The 27,040-nt window shown below is 43.1% G+C and overlaps 1 protein-coding gene across 4 annotated transcripts in view; it reads right to left on the bottom strand.

Moving 5' to 3' along the window:
- The window catches only part of VGLL4 (vestigial like family member 4), a 141,297-nt gene that overhangs the window by 24,079 nt on the left and 90,178 nt on the right, over positions 1-27,040 (bottom strand). For all 4 annotated transcript variants that reach the window (XM_033132500.1, XM_033132498.1, XM_033132501.1 and 1 more), the window contains one exon: positions 16,137-16,326. In XM_033132500.1, the coding sequence (XP_032988391.1) occupies positions 16,137-16,326 (190 nt within the window). The remainder of the gene's footprint in view (positions 1-16,136; positions 16,327-27,040) is intronic.

The raw sequence follows: 27,040 nt of genomic DNA, 5'->3' as shown, positions 1-27,040 counted from the left end.
CCAGGCACAAAACGGGATAGGCAGAATGCCTGTCAGAATAAAAGTCCCCAGCCGAAAGGAGACTTGCAAGGTAAGGGGCCTGCCTGCCCCCAAGCCACAAGAAAAGTTTCCTTTGGGTCCTGGGATAGGTTAGCAACTCCTGGGAGGGTTTATTTACAGAGGGTGTCTTGCCAAAATGTTACATGCATCATTACAGTTCCATTTTGTGAGAAAATAGATCTGCTGTCAGAATTACAGTACGCGATTTCCTCTTTCTTTGTTTCTCCATCTTCCATAACATAAGGCTTTTATAAAACTCTAAAATAAGGCTAAACAAAACACAGAAGAGGAAGGTTGCTGGAGAAGGGAGCCAGCTCTGACAGAACAATGCATGCAAGCCCACAGCACTCTTGCAGCTGACCCTTCGGAGAAGGAATGTCAAAAATCCCTGTTTTTTTCCCTCCGCTGCAGCCACAACTACAGTCTCACTTGTGTTTTGTAGGAAGCAACTTCCTCCTGCTTTCCTCCCACCAGCAGAATCCTGGATGAGAGGCTCTTTTCTCTTTGGACTCTTGGGCTGCAGAGAAACGCTGACTGCAGGCCTGGGGCAGGCCAAGTCACCAAAGGGATCCTTGGTTGGTCTTGACAGGCTGTAGGTGGGTGCAAAAAAACAGCCACGTCTGCAGCTTTCTTCACCATACCCCAGTGTTAACTAGCCCTCAGAAGTGAAGCAGCAGTCCGAGTTTCAGCCCCAAATTCAAGTTTTACCTGAGTTCTTTTCACCCTAGCAGAGTTTTGCAAACAAAACCGAGATGTACCTGAGTCCAGCTGCGTTCAGAATGTAATACCCACTGAGGCACGGTGTTTACTGGAATAAACTCCAGTCAACCAGTTACAGTCTTTCTAAACCAGAGATTAGAGTTGTAACCAAGAAGATAAAAGCAGAGTATGAAGACAAGCATTTCTGTCCTGGGGAAAAACACATTTTCAACCCAAAAAATGATGCGAAAGCTGCCGTCCAAATCCTGCCCTGACGGAATCACTGTCTATGGCAACAGTGTCCATAACATTCAAAATCTCAGGAGTTTAACTTTCGAGTAAACGGTACATCTGTCAAACCACAGGAAACATCTGGTAAAATGGTTAAATAAAAACAATTTAAACTTTTGATTTCAGAGCTTGCTTATGGTACCCAACAAGGGACTATTAAAACAAATACAAAAAGCTTTCTGACCACTCAAGGTGCTCCGTGCTCAGTGAGATAGTTGGGGTTGGGTAGGGTTGGGGGAATGTCTCTGAGCTGGAAAAGGGAGAAAAAGCAGACAAGGCCGGAAACGGCCGCAATCCTATTTTGTCATGAAGATGGCAGTGCCCCTGTTCCTCACCGGGAGGTGGATGGTGGCCAACGCCTTCTGAGGGCGCGGGCAATCCCTGCTCTGCCCACACATCATCCCGTCTTGAACTTCCTCAGGTTCAGCTAAGATCCGTCCCCTAACCAAGGCTGACTCCTTCACCTCCGCGCCCCCAACGCCACCAACAAAGTAGGCACTTGGGAAATATTGGATAAATGAACTCACGAAGTAATATACCAGCAAATAAATTAGGAAACTGGGTATTTTCCTAACACATCTGCTGGAAGATCCTTAATATGAAGAGTTGTAACATATCAATAGAAATAAGATGAATACTGTAATTAAAAAAAAAGACAAACAGTCACAAAAACAACAAAAAAAGAAATCCAAATGACCAATGTGAAAAGATCATTCACGGTCCCTACCAGCAGAAAGGAAAGGGGGGGGGGACGGGGGTGCAAGTCACTACATGGTGATTCCCCTATGAAACTTGCAAAAATTAAATACATGATGACAGTCACCTTTGTGATGATGTAGGATGAGACACAGGCATATATGTGCTAGTAGGAAAGCAAGCAGCAGCGCTTCTAGATACACCAAGCCGCAGACCTCAGTGAAGCAAAACTGGGTGCCCTCTAACCCAGAAATTCCACTTCTAGAAAAATGGGAAATATGAGATATGGACAGGATGGAAACACAGTGATAGTCCCAGAAGTTCTGCAAGTGGTAGCGAAACACTGCCAACAGCGCAAATACTACCTGTATTTGTTAACAAGCGCTCTTGGTTACAAGCAACATAAAACAAGGCCAGCTAGCTAAAAAAAGAAGTGGGGGCTGACGGGAACGATACCTGCTCCATTTCTTGGGAATGAAGAGTTCAATGACCAATCCCTGAAAAGGGAAAAAAGGACGCAGTCCTGGGGGCCTCTGCCACAGGAGGTGGAAGGAGCTCTGTGCTCCTGTGAACCGCACCCCCCACTGCTGCTGCTCCAGAGCTCACCTGTCTTCTCCCAGCACTGGGGCAAGAGGCCGGGCTGGGGACACCACTGTCAACCACTCTGCTACCCCTCAGGGACCATGAGAACCACTGTCACCTTTCTAGGCCCTGCATATAGAGGTGACCCTTGAATAATATAAGGGTTAGGGGCGCCGACCCGCTTCCCCCACCCCCGCGCAGTAGAAAATCAGTGTAAAACTTATGATGCCCCCAAAACTTAACTACTAATAGCCTACTAGCCTATTGTTGGCAGGAAGCCTCACTGATAACATACAGTCAATGAACACATTTTGTACGTTATATGTATCATATATACTGTATTCTTACAATAAAGCTAGAGAAAAGCAAATGTTGTTAAGAAAATCAAAAGGAAAAGAAAATACGCATGTACAGTGTATGCATTTGTGACATACCTCACCTTTTCTCCATTTTTTCAGTATTTCTAGGCTACATGGTTCATTGGAGAGTTTTTTCCAATTGTGGCAAATCTCCAAAAACTTTCCCAATATATTTATTGGAAAAAAAAATCTGTGTATAAGTGGACCCATGCAGTTCACACCCGTGTCGTTTAAGGGTCAACTGTCCACCCGTCTCCAATCACAGCACCCTTAAAGAGCTACTAACATCAAGTCTTACAAATTCTGAGATTGTGTTTATTAGATATCACATGTGCTGCTGAAAATCAGAAGGACCCCCCACCCCCGCAACACACACACAAATGCCACCAGTTTTCAGTCAAGAAACTTCACCTGAACTTCAGATGAATTATTCTAAAAAACTGGGGCTCTTACAAGAATCCAATCTACTAGGGTTTGTATTGGATTTTGTAGGTTCACGGAGAAAAGGAACAGGGAATGCACCATTGTGCCATGAATAAGTGAAGGTACTGGATTTTCTTTCTTTCTTTCTTTCTTTCTTTTTTTAAAGTAAAACTGTTGGAATTGTTGGCTAGAAATAGAAATGAGCCTTTGAGGCAGTAATACAAAATGACGAAACGGTAAGTTATCTTAGAACAGGCATAAAAAGTTTAACTTGTTCCATGCATCTCAGCCATCTTGTGTTCCCAATCCTTTCCCTCCTCTTTCAATGCTTCTCTCTCCCTTTCCCTTGCCCCTTTTTCAGAACTCACACTTCCTACCACATAACAACCACACACATATCTGAATAGCTCATTTATTTATCATCATACACAACGTCACCCCTTCCGGTGTTGATAGACAATCTCCCCGCCACTGGTCCAACTGGCGTTCCAAAGGGAGATCTCACAAGGGCCTACACTCCAGAGCAATCCCTGTCTGGATGCTCCCTTCCCTTACCCACCAAAAACACCACTACCACCCACCCCCGCAAAGTGGGAATAACTATTCTAGGTTAAAGATCATTAAAAGACACTACAACCAAACACAATGTGGGATTCCTAACTGAATCCTGAATTGAAAAGAAAACATCTAGGAAGGGCATTATGGAATGTGAAAAAAAAATGTATGTTTATATGATGTATATACGATCATATCGTTGCCTACAACAAACAAAAGAAAAGGCAAGTGAGGCAGAATATTAACAACTGGTGAATCTAGTGAACGATACATGGGTGCTCATTATACTAGTTGGTCAATGTTTCTGAACTTTTTACAAACTAAAAAGTTGGGAGGGAGAAAACGATGGAGGGTCAAATTATCACCAAATTTGGATGGAATGTTTAAAAATATCTCACTTAACGGACAGGCAGTGTGGGATGTGGGAGCCCTTGAAGAGTCTTCTCAAAGAGCTGACACAGGGATGTCAGGACGCCATACAGATTACAATGCCATGGGCAATGAAAACGTTGGTTTCAAATATTAGCCTCAAACTGAAAGTCACAAGGCAGGTTGGACAATCCTCCCTGAACTGTGCGAGTTCCTTCTTACACTCTGTGTAGCTTGCTGAAGGGCGAAGCAGACATTTAAATAAATTCGTTTTAAATTTCTCCATGGGTAAGGAGTCTTTAGACAATCAGTTGTCCAAGGAGGCCATCTACTAAGAAATTATACTGGGAGAGGGCATTTAGGACAGATCACCCAAGTCCTGGAATTTTATCTTGTAGTCAAAAAGGACCCAGAGACACAGCCCAAAATACACTTGGCCATGTCTTCCAAACAGGCTATCAGGAAAGACCTGCTAATTGCGGAGCTTCATGACCATCAGGCCCTTTCAACAGTGTCTCCATTTTCAAGACATATCCATGTCACACACACTTCTAGAGAACACTGGGTGTCTGTGTTTCATTTAATACAACTTGCTCTAAAGCTGCAACCTAACACAAAATGATGCAGTGTCATTACCAGAATACAGGAAGTAGGGCCATTAGCAACGCAAGCCCAAAGTTACCACACACAAATAAAATAAACACAATACATCTACTAGAAAATAGTTGAAAAACACTTTGGCTTTGAGAACTTTTTAGGTAGATTTGAAAAACATCGGAAGTGGTAAACACTTGGGCAGAGAACTTGCATGCTTTTCTAGTATGAACAGATCTATTCTTTGGATCGATTTCCACCCAGAAGGAATGTCTGGCCATCTCCGTGGCCTGTGAGGTGAACACAACTGAATTGAATTTCCCACTTCCATAAACCTTACCTATGTTCACGCTGGGAGCGGAGCAAGACGCATAAGAAGAAATATAAACAGAGGGGAGGGAAAAAAAATTTCATTCATACAAAGAAACTCCGAAGGCTTATACTCAAAGTCAACACTGGGATAAAATGCTTTGATCCAAAAAAGCATTATCAGTCGGGCTAGTGATTCAGATTGAAAACTGTGCATGTGACCAGGTACCAGGAATTTGCACTTCTGTTTGGGGGGGTTACTAGGGGTAGAGAAGGAAGGCAGTGGAGGTCCCGCTGGTGGGACTCTCTCTGTTCCAGCATGTTCCCTGAAGTAAACACCAAGGCTACAGGGGGAAAATCAGAGTATAAGAAGTGGTGCCACTCATTTTTGAAATATTTGAAAGCAATTCTTATCATCTTTCCCAGTCAAAGGGAAAGTGTTTGTGCGACAGACACGAGTTAAGACTCAGCCCATGGCCTGGAGAGATTTGCAGTCTGGGGAGTGGGACAGACAGGTGGGCACATGATTACACCAAAGTATCACCATTTTATACAAAGAAGGGATCATCTCGAAGCAGAAGGAATCACCATTTGCCAAGAGGAGAGGCAAGGAAAGAGGAGAAGCACAGGAGGGGACCCGCGGGCTCACATCAGCAAGGCGGGGCACCTGGGCAGAAGCTCCTGTAGACAGCCGTCTGTCCAGGGGTTCCTGGAGCTGACTGGGAGCCATGGAAGAATTCCAAGCGAAGAGTATAACTTCAGAAACCTTCTGGCACCAAAGTGCCAAGACCAGGAGGGCGCTGCCGTGGAAACAGGGGTCTAAGCTATAGCCTTGGCCAGTTCCTACGCAGAAAACACTTAGCAGACTGACTCCACGGCAGGTGGCAATGGATTCGATCTGGGAGATGAAATGGAAGAAGGGAAGAGCTGACTTCCAGGGCAAGCGATAGCTGTCCCCCATCATGGGGGACAGACTTGGGAAAGTGATGGAAGAAGAACAGCGCAATGAAAATCAGTTCCAGTGAAGCAGCACTGAACTTGAGGTGCACACACAACACCCACAAGGCGGACAGCTCTGCGTGCGTGTGAAGGTTAGGTCTCACCTAGACATCAAGATGTGGGGATCCTCCACGCCAGGAGTAGGCATGTGACTTCACTAGTAGAGTGTGTACAGTGAGAAGGACGGAGCTCTGAAGAATGGCAATAATGGCGACTCTGAAAGATCCTACGTAGAATGGCCACAGAAGTGGAGGGGAGTCAAAGACAGCAAGAAAAGGGCCAAGGAAACCAAGGGAAAAGAGACTTACAAGGAAGAGGAAGTCACATAAGCTAAGGAATTGCAGGTTTGCCCCTGATCTGTAGGTCACCGGTGAATGAGGGAGAGGACGTTCATTCAAACTGTTTGCAGGGATCACAGCACTGGACCGGAGAGTGGCTGTGGAAGTGGAGATGATCGGCTCTCTGGAAACAGCTTGGAGGGAAGGACAGAGGTAGGAATGGAAGACGGGGACACAGGCCGAGAGGACAGGCTCTCCAGCTTCCTCAGTGTCTTTCGCCTCACTGACATTCCCTAAAAGCCCCAGGCACGAAAGATGGCACCCAGTAATCCCGAATCAAGGAATTATACAAGCATGTCACTACAATAGTTAAGCTGGGCAGCACCAAGCTTTTGGAGTCTGAACATTTATAGTAGGATTTTGAAACCAAAATAAAATGCTATTTTGTTAGGCAAGTATGCTCCCTGGAATATTTCGAATAGGGACAAAGGATTCCACGGCCAGTTACATTTGAGAAACCCTGGGCTAACCAGTGTTTCTGTACACTGGACTTCTCGAAGCCTGAACTGTGCTAACGTGCACGAGCAGACCCAAAGACCAGGTTGGGACCCTCCCAAATTTGGCCAGAGAGCACCCTTTTTCCTTCAAGGATCTCGAGGCAAGAATGTTCTAAGACAATCTATGGGCCGTGGTGCTTTGAATCCCCGAGGGGTGTCGTGTAGCCAAGGAAATAACTCCTCAAGAGTTAGAAAACTCCATAACCATTTGATGGGTTCAAGGACAAAGCCAAATTTCGGGAAGCAAAGAGCTTTCAGCGCTCTCAGACTTGCTTCTAAAGTGACCTGACCTAGTAAGAGTGGGTTTGTTTCTTCCATGTGGCTCTGACCCGGTTTCTGGAGCTGGTTTCTATGTGGGTCCAATAGCTGTATTTCTTAGGTCTCTTCAAGAAAGGGAAGGCATGACGTGAGATAATTTAGAGGAGAGTATGATAACAAAATTTGTTTCCTTCTATTCTGCAGTACATTTCATTTCTGTCGGGGCTATGAAGGCTTGGATCCAATGTTCAGAGCCCTTGTTTGGCAAGGTGTCAAGCTACTGCCAGACCCAGAACATTACTGCAACATTAAGTTCTCTAATTAGGCTGTGGAGGCAATCTGTGAAGATACTTCAAAATGGGGACAGAGAGAGAATGAAAGAATGAATGAATTAATGAATGAATGAGTGCGCACGCCCAAAGATTTAGCAAAGACGACAGAGACTAAGTACTAGCATTTATTAAATAAAAACAATACTAGACAGAACACAGGGCTTGTAAACTACCTCACTTTGTTCCAGCTGCATGCAGCACAGGCAAATGATCGATTTACAAGTGAGATCCTAGAGGAAAATAAAAGAACCACCAGCACTCGCACACAGGCACATTTCTCAGCGTTCCTCTTTCTGGTCCTCAGTCAAATCTACTAAAGTGACAGCACTCTACAGACGTTCAGAACAGACTGGCTTTGTATTGCAGGCCTGCGTGGTCATAAAGCCACATCACGGTTAATCCTCTAACTATGTATAAAAATAGCTGCCATTTGTGTTCGCAGAGCAGAAGCTTCTTCAAGAAAACAGCACTCTAAAAAGAGCTGAACTGCTCCGAGAATCAGGGCAGGAGAGGGAAACAGCCAAATCCTGTGTTGTCAACTTTTGAACAAATGCTTTTGACTTAATCCGTAAATCTAAAACCACTCCTTTTTTCAGTTTTAATGTGTCGTTTAAAAAAGCGATTTTACACGTGCTAATGAATGCTCTCTGATATATCCCAAATGTTCTTTAATTCTTCTCTAGGGAAAAAGTCCTCTTTTTTCAAGGTTCTTGTCCCACTTTTATGACCTTTGTGTTAGGTGTGAGCACCACTGAGGTGCCTCACGTAGACAAGAAATAACACGATGACAGTCCTTTTTGTTTGGCATCTTTGACTCCTGGCACTCGTAGCATTTCTTCATTCTGTGATATTTGGCCAGAAAAATGCCAGTAGCAGGATGGTTATCTGCCTTTCCAGCTCTCAGCAAAGACTCTTAAGGCAGAAGTGGTGCCTGCTGGGAAAAGGCTGATGTCAGCTCTCAAGAGCACAGCTCCCTGCTCGGATAAGGAGTTCTTTGTTTTCGGATGAACTGTGAAAATGAGAAAATGCCTCTAGCCTGACAAACAAGAAACCCACACAACACAGGTCAGGCTTGTGACCTTTATTTAAAGGTACCACACTTCATTAGCAAAACACTTGCATGTCACACACAGATGCGCCTTGAAGGTCACATGGGAGCAGCCATAAAAAACCAGCTTCATTTCCAGCTCCGCTCAGGCTGACCCACAGCTCCAGCGACAGCGTGCGGGGCAGAGTCAACCTCACATGAAACAGTTCTTAGATTACACCTCTAGGATGAAAAACATTTATTAAAGATCCACGTTCCCTTCTAATGCATGTTTTTTTGCAAATAAATATACATACTTGCTATACATTGGGGGGGATTTTTAAAAAATCCGTATTTAACAATATCTCAGTTTATGAGTTAGTCATTTAGGATAACTAAAATTAAAGCTATAAAATATCCTCTTCAATTCCCAGAACACTTGTGGGAGTACTTATGAGACTGTGTGTGAAAGTACAAAAGAACGGAGAATTTCAGGGCTAAAACTTCCCAAGTTTCGGCGATGCCAGGAAGGATGTGGGAGAAAGAGAAAAGGCACATCGTCTGAGGGATTCTAGTTCAAGAGTGTTTGATTTATGAAATGGGGGGGGGACCAAAAAAAAGGTGTGTGTTCATATACTTAAAGCAAATTTTCAGACACGCCAGTTTGAATCTTATAGACTAAGGTTACTGCTGGACTGTGCACTAACTTCAAATGGGGTCAGATATTTTCAACAAGAACTAGAACACTATAAAAAGCACTTTCCTGAGCCTAAAGGAAAGCCTTGTTTATTCTCATAGGGTTCTCTCCTGTACAGAGACACCATTTCAAGCCTCTTCTGGGGAACTAAACAGCTCTTCCTTTCACGGTCTCTGAAGGGAACCATCACTGCACTGGCTTCCTAGTGCAGTAGCCCTCTTAAGTACCGACGACCTCATCGCCTTATGCTGCCACGCCATCCTCGCCACTGCATGCTAAAACAGACAGTCTCCACCTCTCATCTCCAAAGCATCTATGAGCTATGTTTTAAGGGTGCTTAAATAGACTGTCCAAAAGTACAAGACGTTAGGGTCCTATATCAAACGATTCATAGCAGCTGCAGAAGTACACTATTGACATAAACGAAACATGGTTGCTCAGAGTGCTGGCTTTAGGAACACAGTCTGGATTCCTGACTCCATTATCTACTAGCTAGCTGTGTGACCTTGAACAAGTTCCAGAACCACTCTGAGCCTCAGTTTTACCATCTGTAAAACAGGGATAACAACAGTATCCACATACCACAGGGTTATGAGGATGCGATGTGACCATGCCCATAAAGCAGTGCTTGGTACATAGACATCAAGACTCAATAAACAGTCGTTGTTCTTAGTTAAGTCCTGACACAGTGGCTGTCATGAGTCTCTGGATGCTGGGAATCCTGACCCATCACCATTCTCAGCGATGAAAAGATTACCCGCTCTAAGGCTTATGTAGACATGAACGTAACAGTAACATAAAGTTCAGTCTATAAACACGTAATGTTTACCTTACAGAGCCCCCCGACCAGTGCCAGGAGGGTCAAGGTACTAAAATAACCCCAACTTTTCCATTTCCTCTGGGTCTAGTTTCAATTTAAAATGAGGGATTACTTCCTCCACTTTCATGGACTTTTATGTCCAAACCAAAGGTACTAAAGAGATACAAGAAACAGTCACCAAAGGGAGTGTGATAATATGCCAAGGGTTATGCAGGGACAGCACGAACTACACACTGCAGCACATCTGAGGTACCATTTATACAATCAACTCCACTGCAAAGAATAAAACGCAGAGGAAAACTCCCAAAGCCATTTTAGCCATAATCAATCCATTTTTTTTACTGAGTTTCTATCATACGCCCAGCACTTGACTTCAAAGGCTTCCTCTATCCAATCTTTTGTCAAGCTGAAAGAATCCCTGGTTTTGAGTTTGTCTGTTTTCCCTCTTTTTTTTACTCACCTTCATAGAGGAAAGAGTGAAGTGACTAGGGCCAAGGAGGAAAAAAAAGAGTAAGAATTAAGGGTGTAGGGAAGAAGATAGCCAAGCAGAGAGAAGGAAGAAGCGAAAGTGCAGGAGCAAAGAAAACAGAAGCTCCCGAGACTGGATAACGCACTCCAGGATAACCCAGAATTGGCTACACCAGACTTGAGCAAAAACTTCAAAGGCATGGCCACAGAAGCAAAGAAAACAACAGTGGACACATTTCACACCAGGACAGCATTTCAAAGGAGGACCACCAGCCGGAGGAGGCAACATGTTCCTTCCCTGGGCCCTTCCTCATGCAGCAGCTGGGTACAGCACAGGCCGGTGACCATGCATTGCTCCCGGTGTGAGCGTATGGATTCTGCCCTGTTCTGAGGCCAGGGGCAACCCCTCTGCAAATGGGCACCCTCAGAAAGTGGATGCCTTCCCCAACTGGAACATGAGCTCCAAAGAGCACATTCTCTGGACAGTGGGTGCAATTCAATTCAACACAGAAATTATTTGGCATCTGCCATGTGTGGAACACTGCGTTGGTCAAGTGGCATCCTAAATACATGATGTCCATCTTATGTGCATGTAATCCCATCTCGGGTAACACAGAGCTATGGCATCATCGACGATCATTGGTTTTGGTGCCACACAGCAGGGTTAATCCCAGCGCCACCACTTCAGCCACATTTTCTTCTCACAGCCTTCATTTCAATTTCTGTAAATAGAGCTTTTACACACACACACACACACACACACACACACACACACACACCCCATCTTAAAGAGACACATTTATTGTGAGGGTTAAATGAGACAATATATTTAAAGTGCCCAGCATAGGGCCAGTATATAGTAAAAACTCAGCGTTTGATCCCTTCCTCTTAGGTGACTGAGGGAGAAGCTTCACTGCACCGCTCACCTACAAACCTTCACGCACACACAAAGCTAAACGCTGCTTCGTTTCCGAAAGTCATCTTCGACCGCATGACTCTTTCAGACTAGGTTCTACCAGACAAGCAGCCTAGAGTAAGTCTCAAAACCAATATGAATTTAGCATGCTGTTATACTACGCCAATCGTTGCTCTTCACACTGTTATTACAAAAAACACAAAATATTAATACAAACGCACAAGATTACCCACTGCAGCACTATCAGTATTATACACAACACTGGGCATCACCTACATGTCCAGACAAAGGGGATCCGCTGAATGAACCTGGGCACGTCCCGCAGTGGGTGCTATGCAGCTGTAACAGGCAGGAAAAGATTTCCACAATATATTGTTGAATGAAAACACCCGAGCTCCAATAAGCACACAGAGTATGCTACCTTGTGTGTCAGAGAGGAGGAGAAATGAGCAGCCATCCTCGTATATGGTTACTGTAACAAAAAGAACCACCAACCAGAAGGATAACTGCCCACAGGGCACAAAAGAAGTGAAAGACACAAGGAAGGGAATACTTCTCTCTCAGCACTTTTTAACATAGTTCTGACTTTTTCAGTTTTCTTGAGATCTAGTAAATGGTACTTTTATACGTTTAAGGTGTACAGCAGAATGACTTACACACACTGCGAAGTGATTATAGTTTTGACTTTCAGAAGCCTGTTAATGTTTTACATATTCAAAAACTCAGCAAGGATGGAAAGAAAATCTACAACTGAATGGAAACAAATTAATGAACCCATATATATGTGAATTAACACACCACCACTGAAAGGTGTGGAGGGGAAGAAGTAACTGTTGAAGTCAGCACTTTGACTGTTATTCCCTCAGCATAGGGGGGAAAAAAGAACCACCGGCAAATCTTGAACTCTTCTTTAGTAGGTTTGTTTTTCAAAGTGCTATTTCCGTAGCAATGCTGACACTATGTTAGGTCGACTGTAGGACTGAACAATATGTAAATGTGTTGATGCCATTGGGAACCAATAGGGAATCGGGGGGAGGAAGAGGAAGAACCCCTGAAATCGGAATCCGAGTGGTAATAGGAACTCATCGTGTCCTCACTCTTTCCACTGGAAGGGTCTAGAAACAGTGCAGTTCAATTGAACCCTCTGTGATAGTAGAAACGTCCTATATGTGTGCTGTCCAACAGGGCAGCCACTACCCACGTGTGGCTAATGAGCCTGAAATGTGGCCAGCGCAGCTGAAGAACTGAATTTTTAAATTTAATTTTAAACGTAAATTGCCACCTGTAACTAGGATCTACCGTACGAGACAACCCAAACCTAGAGGAATGACACCACCGGCACACGCCGAGCACGCAGAGCTTGGCTTTGAAATACCATTCCCCACTAAAGGGAACCAGGGTCCCCTGGAGAAATGGCTGATTCCACGGCTGGGGTAGGGAGGTTACAAGATGAGCACCTTGTGTGCCAGAAAATAAGAAAGTGCTCAAAGAAAAAAAAAAGTGGAGGCATGGAACAAGGACACCAAGAGCCAGTCGAAGGGGCTTTTACTTGCCAAATCAGGGACAGCTACAGCTCATTGAATTACACAGAAATCGACGAGTCCTATGAACAATAGACAGACGGAGGGAAAGGGAGAGCTCTTCTTTACCAGATGAGACTTGAATACCAAGGTCATAGCACAAGTTACTTCTTGACGTGTCCATGAGAGGAACCCCACTCTACCCTCCCTGGCTTCATATTTTAATCCACTTTCTAAGTAGCAGATACAGTAATTTCAACTTCCACATAAGTCATTCACGTTCTTAACACTTTCCTTACGAAACAAACAAAACCCCAAAAATATATTTCTCAGGATCACCACATCAACAAGAAAACTAAAGAGTTCAAATGACCCAGGTTTATAAAGGGCTGGAACAACAGCCCAGAAATTCTCCATTTCCAAGTTCTGGGAATTCAAAGGAAACCGCTCTTCTCTCTCCTCTTCCTCCCCAAATCCAATCAGATGAAATTGAGTCATACTCTCTGTAGCTTCCTAGTCTGGCTCAGAGCCACTCAATCTCCCCATCTCTCTACTGGAAAATATCTCAACATGATGGTTATAATGAAATGCAGCCAAAGCATACATCTTTGAGACCCTCTTAGCTAGCTGTCAAAACTGTTTTTCAACAACACTCCTTCCTCCAGAATTATTGTGATTTCTTCAGTGATAAAGTAAGCAAAATACATTTTCATTACACGACATTAACATGTTCTAAGAAGATAAAGAGCAAAAATCATTTTGTAATCTTCTTAAACAAATATATTAGACCATTTCTTTTCCAAATAATCTGTAATGTATTATAGAAAACTTCCTAGACATATTAAATAAAAAGGAGGGAACATGTTACACCTCAAATAGGAAACATTTCATCAAATCAAACAACAGTACTTCCTTAAGCATCCAATACCATGAAGAAGAGATGCAGCATCTTTTCAGTGTTCCTGTGAAATCTGTCATTTGGTGTTTAGAAAACACAAGTAGAAATAATGGTAATGTTACCAAAATGAGTAACTATCACATGGGGAACAAATGACACCAGAAGGAACTGGCCACACACCGATAACTTTTCCTCCTTAGGTCCAGGGAGTCTGGCCCACTGGGGTGCTGCTGTCTCTATTTTCCTAAAACTTTGCGTGATAACGTCAATTGTGAGTCACACATGAAATCTAGCGATTCTATTATTTATACTTTATAGTGTCATCACAGACCTATATTTCAAGGTCATATTTGTAACCACCCAAGGAGTTAGGAAATCATTTTCTGAATGCTTTATCATTCTAATAATTATTTATAATGCTTTAATAGCCTAATAACATTATTAATAACTAAAGCTGAGTGATTACTATAAGCCAGGCACTACACTAAGCATATACAATCATCCTATGAAGAAGGAACTATGATTACTTCCACGGAAAGGTAAAGAAGCTGGGATTTGAAACCATCATTTCTGACAAAACGCATACCCTCTCAAACATACAATTCACCGTAACAGTATTTGTATTCTTTATCATCAGGATCTGAACAATGGACTTACCAATAATAAAAGTAACAGCTACATCAACTATTGCACTGTGCTAAACTCCTTGCAAATTTTAACTCTTAATTCTCACAACAGTTCTACACGCGAACTATGATTATTGCCATTTTTACAAAGGAGGATGTTGGGCCCAGATAAATTGATTGTCCAGGGCCTCACAGCTGGTAAGTGGCAGAATTACAGATTAAAACTAAGGCATGTGTGATCCCAGAACATAATATCTCAGGGCTGCCTCCCCCTTCCTTACAATAAAATTTAAAACACACATGTGCGCACGCGCACACACACACACCTCTTATTTGGGTTTGGGGAAGAGGGGATGTGTGAGAAGAAGAAATTCCTAGTAACAAAAATATAAACTCCAAATAGCTGAGCGCCCAGGATCTAAATTATGAGCCAACCCGTTTGCGAGAGCTCATTGTTTTTGCAGGGCCTTGTTGCTGGATTCCTGATTGTAGCAAATTCCAGGGCTCCAGACTGCAGGCTCAGCCTCTGACTAACACTACAGTGATTTATTGGAGGATAAATACCTCTGTCAGTGTGTCTTATGACTGCACACAACAGTCCAAGCGGGCTGGAATGCGTGGAATGCTGAGGACTGCTGGCGCTGAGGCAGCAGAGGGCTGTTGGCGTTATCAGCCACCTCTAACTGCGCAAGGTTTCCTCGGCCAATGAGGAAACGGGAACTCTCCACGCCTCGTGCTCCTGCCAGAAACAGCAGCACCCTCAGAAATGAGAACCGGGGAAGCCGAGTATCTTGAATAATTCCACAACATTAATCCATGCGTGGGAAGGCGGGAAAGGAGGGGGCCTTTTTACCTGGATACACAGAGAGACTCCTTCCAATAACGAGAGCTACCTCCCCGCCTCTGCCAAGACCCCAGACTCTGATCAGACTGCCTGGTTGCACAATTGCCAGAGCAGACTCTCCGAGCAGCTGGCTGGGTGTCTCCAAGTCCTGACAACATGAGAAGAAGCATTCCAATCCCTTTGCGAGGCGTGGCCGTGTTAGAAGAGAGTGCAAAGGGGAAGCCAGAATATAGTGAACAAGCTGTTTTCCAAATACAAACGTGGTCATGTTGCACTGATTCAGAGAGTGTTCATTTCAACCCCTTCATTTCACAAATAAGGAAACTGAGGCCCAGAAGTGCAGCAACTCATGTCACGATTATATTACAGTGTGTTGGCGGGAGGTGGAGGACTAGCACCCAGCTCTCCTGGCCCCAAGTCTGGTTCTCTAACCACTGCAACAGGCTCACACATCAGATGTGATGAGCAGCACCTTCTTGTAAACACAAAAAGCCCTCATTCCCACTTTGGGAAGGTCTCCAGTTTATACCGTGAACACACAAGGTGAGAACTAATACTTCTTCATGTGTACGTACAATTCTAGACTCCTAAGCAAAACGTTTTACAGAAGTCTAGTCAGGTGATAACCTTTCCTTCCACGTCCCAGGCACATAAAGACATTCACCGAAGACTGGCTTTCCTAACAACCATCAGTGGTACCGGGAAGGGAAGGTAACATCTTTAGACGACCACCCCGAGAAGCACTATGGGGAACTTAACGTCCAAGGGGAAACCGCACGCACGGTCATACAAGTGAGCTGGAAGGAAACGAGATGTCTCTCTGCGCGTTATTAAACTCAGTTTAATACCCGCTCCTGGCAGATGAGCACAAGTCATCCTTTCACTTCATCGCTGACACAAAGTTGCTAGAGAAACATGGCCCTGGCATTGAGCCCACAATCCAAAATCAGAACACCCACATTTCACACTGTGGAACTTACAGATGGGGGTTGAAGATGCGACTTATCTTGGAAGCATGGTCATTTTCACAGTCCAGGTCATCGTCCCCTTGCTCCACACTGAACTTCCTCTTGCTGGGGCTGATGGGCGGGGGGCCCGTGCGGTGACTGGTGAGGGCAGACGCCACAGGGATGGTCTGCATCCTGGGTTCTCCCCGGAGAGCAGCTTCACCTACGCAAGAGAAATGATGTAGTCACCAAGCAGGAAAAATGTCCCCACCTCAGCCCCTGGCTCCCCCCACCCTCCCGGCCCCTTGCAAAATACTCCCAGTGGAAAGTTTTTGGCAACGTGACACGCTGGCTGCCATTCTCAGAACGCGGTCTGAGCGTAAGGTTAGCTGCCAAGCATGAGACATTTTACACGAACGTGGTTTTTTTAGCACAATAACTCTTTGTCCCCCCAGCTTTATTGAGATATAACTGACACATAACATTATGTAAGGTTAAAGTATACAGCGTGTTGATCTGATACACTTACATATTGCAAATCGTTTACCACCACAGAGTTAGCTAACACCTCCCTCACCGCACATAATTACTATTTTCTTCAATAACTCTTTAGGGTCGAGTTTACAATTAAAAGTTGCAATAAAGTAACAGAAGGAAAAAATACTGACCATAAGCCATCTCACAACTTAATTTAAAACATGAAATGTCTTTTGGATTTATGGGTATTCGACTCCATACCTATAAGAGAATAGTCTAACACGTAGGGTTCATTAGAACAACGATACCAAACTCACTTTTCTTGCTTGTTACATTTTTATTATATTTTTGGTATGTTATTTTTTTCAAAGAATAAGGAAAATTTATGGGCTAATAATTCCTATATTTGCCCCAAAAGTTAAAAGAAATAAAAATGCATTGTTGATTGGGAAATAAATCTTATTCTTAGAATAAAAATGGCATGTTCAAAATATTATGACTATTATCAGCACAAAGTCTCTGCACATAATTTATCATGAGCTTAAAGCACAGGTGCAGTTCTCAAAAGATGTTTCAAAGTCGGGTACTCAAATTAGAGTTCACATTTTGATCTTATTTGACATCTTGATGTTTTTCATTCCCTTTTCAAAAAGGCTTTGTGTTAGGTGATAACTTTGTTCCTCATTATGAATTAAAGTAAGTATAATCCTTTACACGCTTCAGTAAAGGTTGTATACCATCTAAATTTATAAACAACAGTAATAATTACTTTGAGAGAAAACTTTACGTTTTCTAAGTCCTATGGGGGGGTAGGAGGACCTAAATTTTTTTCACAAAGAATAACCCTTTTGTTGTGCTATTCATATTGGTCTCTAAGGCCTGACCAATTTTGTTTCCACTTGGTCACAATTTGAGAGTAATATTAGAATAAAGTCAACTTCATCGGAGGCCTTGTGGTACCTAAGAAAGGAAATCTTTGTTTGCCACCACTAATTTTCATATCATCGCAGATGTGTGGACAGTTTTAACAGTCGTTTGCTTCATACACGTATGACAAATATGATTTTGTGAGGGAAAGGAGGAAAAAAACCTTCTGAATGTTTACCAGGAAAAATAAAAAATTTGCCAATTTAGTCACCAAGATATAAACTAGCAAATATACAGTGACCCATAATACACCTCCAGTAAGGATTTCTTTTAGGGATTTTTGGCCCCACTGCAAACTGGAACTTTCCATTTTAAATGAAATACCTAATAAATAGGCCCTATGCTGGCCTGATCCACTCAGAATTTCAGTGGGATTTTGGTTGACCTATTTCCAATTTAGTAATTTTGGTTTTAAACAAACAAGCAAGCAAACAAGCAGTGCTGATATTAATACCCTGATAAATTTGAAAAGATTCTTTCCAGATATGCCCCCCTTTCTTATACTTGCCTCCTCCACAGGGAGGGGAGGACTTGCCAGTGTGAAGCATCAGTAGCCCAGCTAACTTTTGGAGGAGCCCTGATGATACTCCCAGGAGCCTCAGCTATTGCAAATCAAACCTCATCAACACAGCAGAGCCACCACGCCCGCGGCCCTGTGTTTCCCCACGTCCTTGGCAGGACGAGCAGGATGGGGAGTACCCCGGCTCTGTGCGGACCCCTGGGCTTTGGGAGCCATTTCATTAGATGCCACATGTGCGGCAACAGCAGTTGCCATGCAAAGCCACCACCACAGCAACAAATTCAAATCACTCCAAAAAAGGAAGTCACTCAACACAACACACACTTTTACGTGAAAAGCAAAACTCTTGGGGTAAGAACAACAGCCCCGCTCTACTCCACAATTTCCACCTAGTGTAAGTTCTTATGCTTGTTTGCGTTTCAAGTTCGCCAAACTGACACAGTTTACCTTTAAGACCAAACCACTGGTGTCTGACACAAAAAGAAGAAAGTCCACAGGAATCCACCGAAAACATTGGAGATTTCTAACATGGGAGGGGGAGGGGGGCAGAACGTGGGACGGTAACAGACCCAGAAGGGCACGATACAGGTGGTTCTTCTCTCAGTAAGGGCTAGGACCTAACTACCAGATCCCCTAGAGATGATGGACATGCATGTTGTTGCCGCCGACAGGGGTCTTGGGCACGCGGATTCCCTCATACATACTTTGGGTTTTGCTGCCTTCGTTCAGTATTACACAAATAACAACTTCTTAGTAAATGTTGGTTGGTTGCTTGATCAATTTCAGGATTGCAGATCACAGAATTGGATGGCTAATTCTAAAGGCTGAAGGAATGAGAAATCGGTGCCCCAAACATGGAGAGACCTACTCAGCATCACACAGTTAACAAGTTAACTGTAAGTAAGAACCCATCCACCCTGACAATCAGACGCACACCTCCTCCTAAACACTGTGCAAGCCCTTAGACCAAAGGGCTTCTTTGGCTTAGACCAAAGAAACTATGGGTAGGAGGAAAAGAATCCAGTTAGAAGGGCGGACACGAGTCTGGTCTATCACATGCCTTCATTCATCTTTGGGCCTCCACCCTTGAGGACCCTGGCAGGGTTTGTAGAGCAGGATTTGCTGTTATTATTGTGTATGTAGCAAAGGAAGGTTAAAATTATTTTAGTAAAATCGAGGAGAACATTAGTCTGGAAGTCAAGATACCTGCAGGACACTCTCCCTTTCCTTTGGACCTGGTAAATATGGGCACACACTTCCCCTCTTTCAAGCCTCCACACAAGGAGGGGCTGGACTAGCTAATATCTAACATGCCTTCAGCCCTTAGAATCAGTGATCCAAGTCTACGAGCCACAATCCTGTAACTGATCAAGTAACCAACCAACCAACATTGACTAAGAAATTATTACTTGTGTAATATTGAACTAAGTCAGCAAAATCCAAAATATGTACCTCAGATGTTATTTTTAAAAAGAGAAAAAAAGGTGAATCCATGGTAAAATAAGTTTGAGAATCATGAGATGAAACAATTTCACAGGAGTTTCTTAACTAGCGGCCTTCTTGTCTTCTATTGCACACGTCAGTATCCAAGACAGGAACACAGCACTGCTGCTTTCCATCACCAGCCGCCCCCAAATCATCACACGCACCTCTATGCACTCTGTTTCCAAGGCACTGTTCTGAGCACACTGACCCACTCTAACCCCAAACGTCCAGGGGTTCACCAATCACTGATAAAACACTATCAAGACTGCTTCTGCATTCAAAACCAACATGTGGTCCCAACTACCCTTCTGGTCTTTGTTCCTAGCATTCTTCTTTTTAAGCTGTGAAAAGTTCAGCCCTAAAAGTTAAACTAGACTAGTCGTCATTCCACAGAGAACACACAGTCTGACGTCAGGCTCTTTACTCAGGTTCTTCCCCCCAATCGTCTTGTATTTAAATACTATGCATCCTGCAAAGGCCACTGAAAATGCCACCTTCTTCAGGTTGTCTTCCTTGATTCCTCAAACCGAGAGTAATCTCTTCTTTTTCTGAACACCCCCAGAAATATATCACTATGGTTCTTCCCTTCCTGTTTTGTGTTTTGCTCCTTGAAGCAGGGGACATTTTATTCGTTTCATATACATGAGAGCACAGAGCACAATACCTTCCACACACAGATGGTCAGTAAATACTGACTGAATGAATGAATGAAGCAGGGCAATTGGGTGCCCCGTTACAGAGTCTTATGATATGTTCAAGATCAAAGATGCCATTGGATAAGGAATTTTAAAAAGATCTATTTAAGAATATATTTACATAATGACTCTTACAACTCAACAAAAAATGATAACCCAGTATGAAAATAGAAAGGCTCTAAATAGACATGTCTCCAAAGATGATATGCAAATGGCCAATAAGCACATGGAAAGATGTCCAACATCATCAGCCGTCAGGGAAACAAAAATCAAAGCCACAATGAGTTACAACTTCACACCCACTAGAAGGACTATAATCAAAAGACAGATAATGACAAATGTCGATGAGAATGTGGAGAAGTTGGAACCTTTGTGCATTGCTGGTACGAGTGTAAAATGGTGCAGCTACTTTGGAAAATGGTCTGGCAGTTCCTCAAAGGTTAAACAGAGAGTTACCGTAGGACCCTGACTTCCACTCCTAGCTATATACCCAAGAGAAATGAAAACATATTTTTACACAAAATCTTATCCATGAATGTTCATAGCAGCATTATTCATAACAGCCAAAAACCCCAAGTCCATCAACTGATGAATGGGTACCAAAAAAAATGTGATCTATCCATACAATGGAATATTATTCAGCCATAAAAAGGAATGAAGTACTGATTCGTGCTACGACATGAATGAACCTAGAAAACAGTATGCTAAGTGAAAGAAGCCAGACACAAAAGTCCATATATTTCCGATTCCGTGTAGATGACATATCTAGAATAGGCAAATCCCAAAAGACAAAAAGTAGATTAGTGATTGCTGGGAGAAGGAGGAATGGCAAGTGACTGGTAATGATTTCAGGGTTTCTTTGGGGGATGATGAAAATGTTTTAAATTGATTGTGGTGAAGTTTGCACGACTCTGAATACACTAAAAACCACTGAATTGCATAGTTTAACTGGGTGAATTGTCTGGTGTGTGAATTACACGTCAATAAAGCGATTACCCACCCCCAAATAAGAATGTATTTATAAGTAGATGACAGAAGACCCCGGTGTGATTAGATCCTTTTCTCTCAGGTTTTTCACACTTAACTGTTAAATAAGGACAAGCATCCATTAATTTTCCCTGAAATAAAAAGAAACCTTTTGTTATTATAGCTCTATCTCTATACTGTGTTACAGTCAGATAAGCTGCAGCTCAGCCTCTAATCAGAGTGCGTTTGAGTGCCTGTTACATGCTGAAGGCTGTGCAAAGTACTGTCAGAAAAACAAATGATGACATTTATACAGACCCTGACCAGGAGCAGGGGAGGAAAAAAAATACACACCAAAAGGAACTTATCTTGGGGGCATAAAAGACTTTTTTCTTTTGTGCTAGTGTGTATTCTAAATTTCACAAGGGTTTGGTAATTGAAAAACAAAAAAAGATTATCTTTCTTTTCCAAGAATAAACAGGAGAAGGGAGATTTGAGCTGTCTGAGTAACCCAATATTTTAAGTTTCTCAAGTTGGCTTAACTACAATTGTCAATTTCACTTTAAAAAAAATTACAGTTATAACAAAAGAAGTTTAATTTTTAAATGTTTTGGCCTTTATATCTAGGTATATGTCACTGAAGAAAAAATGCCTGACACAAAAATTACTTAACTGCTGTTTTTAGTCATGATGGTAGTTCTAATACATAGACCAAAATTATTCCTTATCTATTTCTCCCAAGTGAAGATGAGCAAAGATTATGGCCCAAGATTTCGCAAGAATCAATACATACTAATTTCAATGAAAAAAAATTAGCTGAGAGAAACAAACCAAAAAAAAAAAAAAATCCACTTAGCTTTATGGTGTGCTATATAATGATTTTGGTGAAATACTAGAATTCTTTTTAAAGGATGGAAAGGAAGGACGAGACCCAGGAATATGTAGCCTAGTTTCAGAATCCTGTTATTACCATATTTTAACAATTCTAACACTCCTGATTTCCTACATTTTAATATAGCGAAGACCAAATTTTGTCTTATTTTAATAGGCAGGGTTGTTTCTTTCTTAGTGGGACATGAAATAATGGTTCATCTTAGACTGGATGCAACATGGAATCTAACTCGAGGGTCTTCAAAACAGCACTTAGCTTGTCAGCCTGTTTCTTCATTTGTAAAATTGAGTGGTTCCATTAGATCATCTGGAAGGCCTAATTTCGGCTCTAAAAGTCTACATTCTACATAATGCATATCTTCCAAAGTTAAGTCTTACTGTCATTGCTGATTGAGAAATATTAAACTTTTATAGGACACGCTTTACATGTAGGAGAAAACACTGATTCCACTAAGTCTTGTTAACTAATCATTTGCCTCCCCACTGAAGATGTAATTAAAAATCAAGTGCACTTCTCATAGTCAGTTCCAGCTTCATTCATTTATTCAAAATACTACAAGAGAGTTACTGTAGTCAGGCAACTGAAACTAGAGATGAAAATAACCTGGTCCTCGAGATGCAGATCCGACTTTCATACAACTGAACGATGGAGGCCAAAACCTTCAACATGGAGATGAGGCAAGTGATTTGGTTTCAGGGAGATTAAGGGATTCCAGGGAGAAGCAGAAGCAGCACTGGAACCTGGGTCTCTCACGTCCCCATCACAGCACCTGGGCACCAACTCAGTGGGCCCACCGCCAGCCAGGGATTTGTGACAGCATATACGACGGCGGCATGACTCCAGAGAAATTAATCAAAATAATGGCATTTATTGTCGTGTAATGAAGGTTTGTCAAACAGCTCAAAGCTGAAATGCCAATGCCTTCGTGTTCATGGAAAAGGGGAAGGTACAACTATACTAAAGAATCCTGCTAAAACTTTTAAGGATAGGTTTTTCACAAAAATGTCTATGCCTGCCCCACAGAGAGTTTGCTGCCACAATTTAAATCTTTGCTGTTTCCAAGACTTTATGTTCTACTCCCCTCCCCACCCTTATCATGTCTGAACCCAAATCAAGGAACTAAAAGAAAAAAAGAAACCACAGCTGGTCCCCCCAGCCAACCACTTGGCTACAGGGACGTCTCCTGTCTGACCACAGCCCAGGGCGAGCAGGATGACGTCACCTACTGGCAAGAGAGCACCCTGATAAAACCACTGCACTCTAACATTTCACGACCCATCTCACATCTCACAAACTCATGACCATGCAGGGCAGAAGACCCGGCAGCCAGGGCTTATTCGTTTTCTTTCAAATAATACTTCTTTGTCTCACAGACTAGCAGCTGGGGAGAAAACAGTGAAGTCAACCTCTTTCAAATAGTTCAGCTCGTGGCTATCCCTATCCTGGTTAACTTTTTCCTTTTCTTTTTTTCTTTCTTTTTTTTTTTTTTTTTTTTTACAAGGAGAGCTGTTAGGCAACACGATGAAACCCGGGCGAGCCAGCAGAGATAAAAGATGTGACGTAGTGTCTGCCAGCAGTACAAGGACTGCATATGATTTTACAACTCTCTACAACTCGGGGACAGAGCCCTCTTTCCCATCACCCCTCAATGTGCAACACAAGTGCCTTCCTTTCCCACTGTCCCTCGCAGGCAGCCCCAGGTTAACAGCTCTAAACTTGCAGAGCCCGACCTTACATCTGGAGGCCAAACCTCAGCTACAGGTCACTCTTGTCCAGTCAGCCAGGTAGCGGAGGCTATGCCACGTTCGACCCCTGACTGCGCTTGGCTTAAGCGGATCAGATCCAGTGTTTTCTTCAGCTCCAACAACTGTTGACAAGAAAAATCCTGCAACCTTGTATTGCTAACTGCTAATAACATAATTAAGGATAACAACAACACAATAAAACGTGTGGAGTTGAAACATGCCATTTAAATTAGAATTTCAATTCCAAATAATCCCATAAGCATTACACTTTGTCAGAGCTTTCCTGTATTTTATATTAGAATATTTTATTTTAAAAGCATTTTAAAATTGTAAACTATTATTCTGGTTTTTCCTTACTACAGTCCTGTGAGAGAAGAGGGGAACAATAAATCCCCTTTGGCAGCTAAGGACATTAGTGTTTCAAGAATTAGTGAATTGCTCAAGGTCACAAAGCTGATTAATAGAAGAACTGGAAGGAGAAAAGTGGCATTTAGATTTCCCGATTTTCATGTTCTTTCTGGCTGTGCAGGATGCTTTACAGATTAAGGAAAGAAGTGAGGGGGGAGTTGAAGGGAAGAAAGGAAGGAGGGATGGATTGGAAGGGAGATGGGGAGAGAGAGGAAGTGTTATGAACCGAACTGTGCCCCACCCCGCCCCAACCCAAATTCATACATTGCAGTCCTAACCCCAGTACCTCAGAATGTGACTGTATTTGGGGTTAGGGTCTCTAAAGTGGTGATTAGGATTAAATGGGGTCGTTAGGATGGGCCCTGATCCACTATGACTGGTGTCCTTAAAGAAGTGGAGATTAAGACACAGGGAAGAAGACAGACCATGTGAACATGAAGACGGGCGTCCACAAGCCAAGGAGAGTGGCCTCAGGAAAAACCAACCCTGCAGACACCTTGATCACAGAGGTCCAGCCTCCTGAGAATAAACGTCCGTTGTGTAAGCCGCCCAGCCTGTTACATCATTTTGTGATGACAGCCCTTGCTGACTAACATAAGGAAGGGAGGAGAAAAGAGGGAAAGGAGGAGGTGAGAAGAGGACTAAAACCTAGTCCGACTCAAAGGTTAACGTTCTTTACCTTGAGACTAAACAGCTTCCAATGCGTGGTCTTCCCTGACTAACCTAACACAGTGGGAATGATCGAAATGGCAGCAATCGCATGCACGAGGGCCACTTCCAGCTTAGAACCCACCATGGAGAGGAGGAGACGCACGGGTCGGCACTAAAAGAAAGTGGACTTCTTGGCTCAGTACCAAGAAAAGTGCGGAGACTCATGCTGTGCCTTAGGGTGAAGGGACACAATGGAGAGACCAGAGTTTGCTCTGAAAAGCATGGCCGAAGGGGAGGGTCCTTAGAGACCACATGGGGTTCTCACCCAGATTTCGATTCAGCGTGTCTGGGTGGCGCCTGCTCCCAGATATGCCCAAGGGTAGATGATGTTGCCAGGCCCCAATGGTTTTAAATATCTGTAACTCTACAGGGACCAGAAGGAAAAGGGTAGAAAATAATCCCAAAGAAATGGCAAGAGGTCTATAATTCTCAATATCCATTCTAAATATACACTAAAACGTGTTAAAAGGTTGGATAGAAAGGTTCAACTGGATATTGAAAAGTACTAAAAACATTCTAAAGTAAATTAAAATTTGTTATAGTCACATCCTTACATTACCCATTCATTTAATTAGTATGTTCTGCATTACTTAAAATAATTTTGTGTTCCGGGTTTTAAATAGTCCCTAAAATCTCCTTTACCCTATTGAACTCACTTTATAACTTAACTGTATCCTCAGAGGTTATGTAATACTAACCTGGTTGAAACGATCACAAAGTAAGAGGACCCAAATTGTCTTATTTATACATCATCTTGGCTTACAGAAAAACTGAGGTACCTAACAGTGACATAATCAGGCTGAAGATGAGCAGATCTGTGTCAGGATGGATGGGTTTGGGCTTTGTACATCATAACTGGGAATCAAAAAGATCAAACACCTGTCAGCGTCCTTGGTTTCCTGAGCCAGATCTAATAATCACACTGACTTCTGGTCTCGGTCCTGCAACCCCCGACTGCGGCGGTGACGCGGCTGCAGAGAGTTCCAAGTAAACCAGGGACGCAGAGTCTTGAGTACAAGGCCTGCTTTTATCGTACCGATGAAGGTGGAAGGGCTGTCCACCTGCATGTTAGCATCATCAGTACAGGGGAGCTCAGGTCCTCACATGTCCCCGTCTGAGGCCCCAGCACTGACACATGACCTGTGAACCCCAAGAAGGTAACGGCAGTTCAAGAACCTTTAATGCCAAGTGCACAGAACCCTCCTTAATGGAAAAGACTCTTTAAGCCTGCCAGAAATGCTTCACTATGTTTACTTGCAAATCTACTTTTGTAACACGTTACTGTTAATGAGAAGGAGGAGAATTATGGAAGCAAAGTGTTTGCAGATGGAATTGGAATCAGGCACTTTGCTAGCGGCTCAATTTCCTTTCTGGGTAGAGCTTATTATTATAAATGTTTAGAAGGAATCGCTGAAGGAGGCTTGTTCTAACCTTTCCAGCAGTGGAGCCACCTCCCATGGGACTTCAGTTGCCATGAAGTGGGGAAATTAAGCTGGGCGGAAATGGTATCACCTCTTCAAAATGTGAGTAAAAAATACCCAAAGAAATTTTCTTTAGCCTTTTGCCGTGCGACAGGTTAGACACCTAAGGCAACATGCTAGTTTCTGCATGTTCAAAACATTCTTTAATTAAAGGGAATTCTAGAAGGTATGACTGGGCCAGTGGCCCTGGGCAGGATGAATCTTAGAATCAGTCACTGACCACTGGAGGGGGAAAAAGAAGAGACAATTTTGGGAGAGGGAAGAGCAATTGGACATTAACCTTTTCTTCCTCTGATCTCCCATAACCCTCTGAACCTCTAGGACAGATTTATCACGGGCTGCCTCCTCAAAGTGCTTCCCCGTGTCCCGCTCCTCTGTCACAACTGGCGAGCGCTCAGTGCTGTCCTGTGAGACAGGGGCCATCATTTCTGCATCGCTGACCACACCCCAGGGGTAGGAAGTGGGCTTTGCAATCACAAAAACGCATGACCTTGCCAAAGTCTCTTCTTCTCTCCAGAGCCTTTATTTCTTCATCTACCTTGAGGGATTTTTGTGAGAATCAATGAAAATATATAAAAAGGTCCCAGAACAGGCCATTTTAAAAACAAAATTATACTATGTGTTGAATTC

Source organism: Rhinolophus ferrumequinum, chromosome 17 (genome assembly GCF_004115265.2).
Source record: "Rhinolophus ferrumequinum isolate MPI-CBG mRhiFer1 chromosome 17, mRhiFer1_v1.p, whole genome shotgun sequence".
Classification (NCBI taxonomy): Eukaryota; Metazoa; Chordata; class Mammalia; order Chiroptera; family Rhinolophidae; genus Rhinolophus; species Rhinolophus ferrumequinum.
Note: the sequence above shows the minus strand (reverse complement) of the source record. Positions and strands in the feature narration are given on the sequence as shown.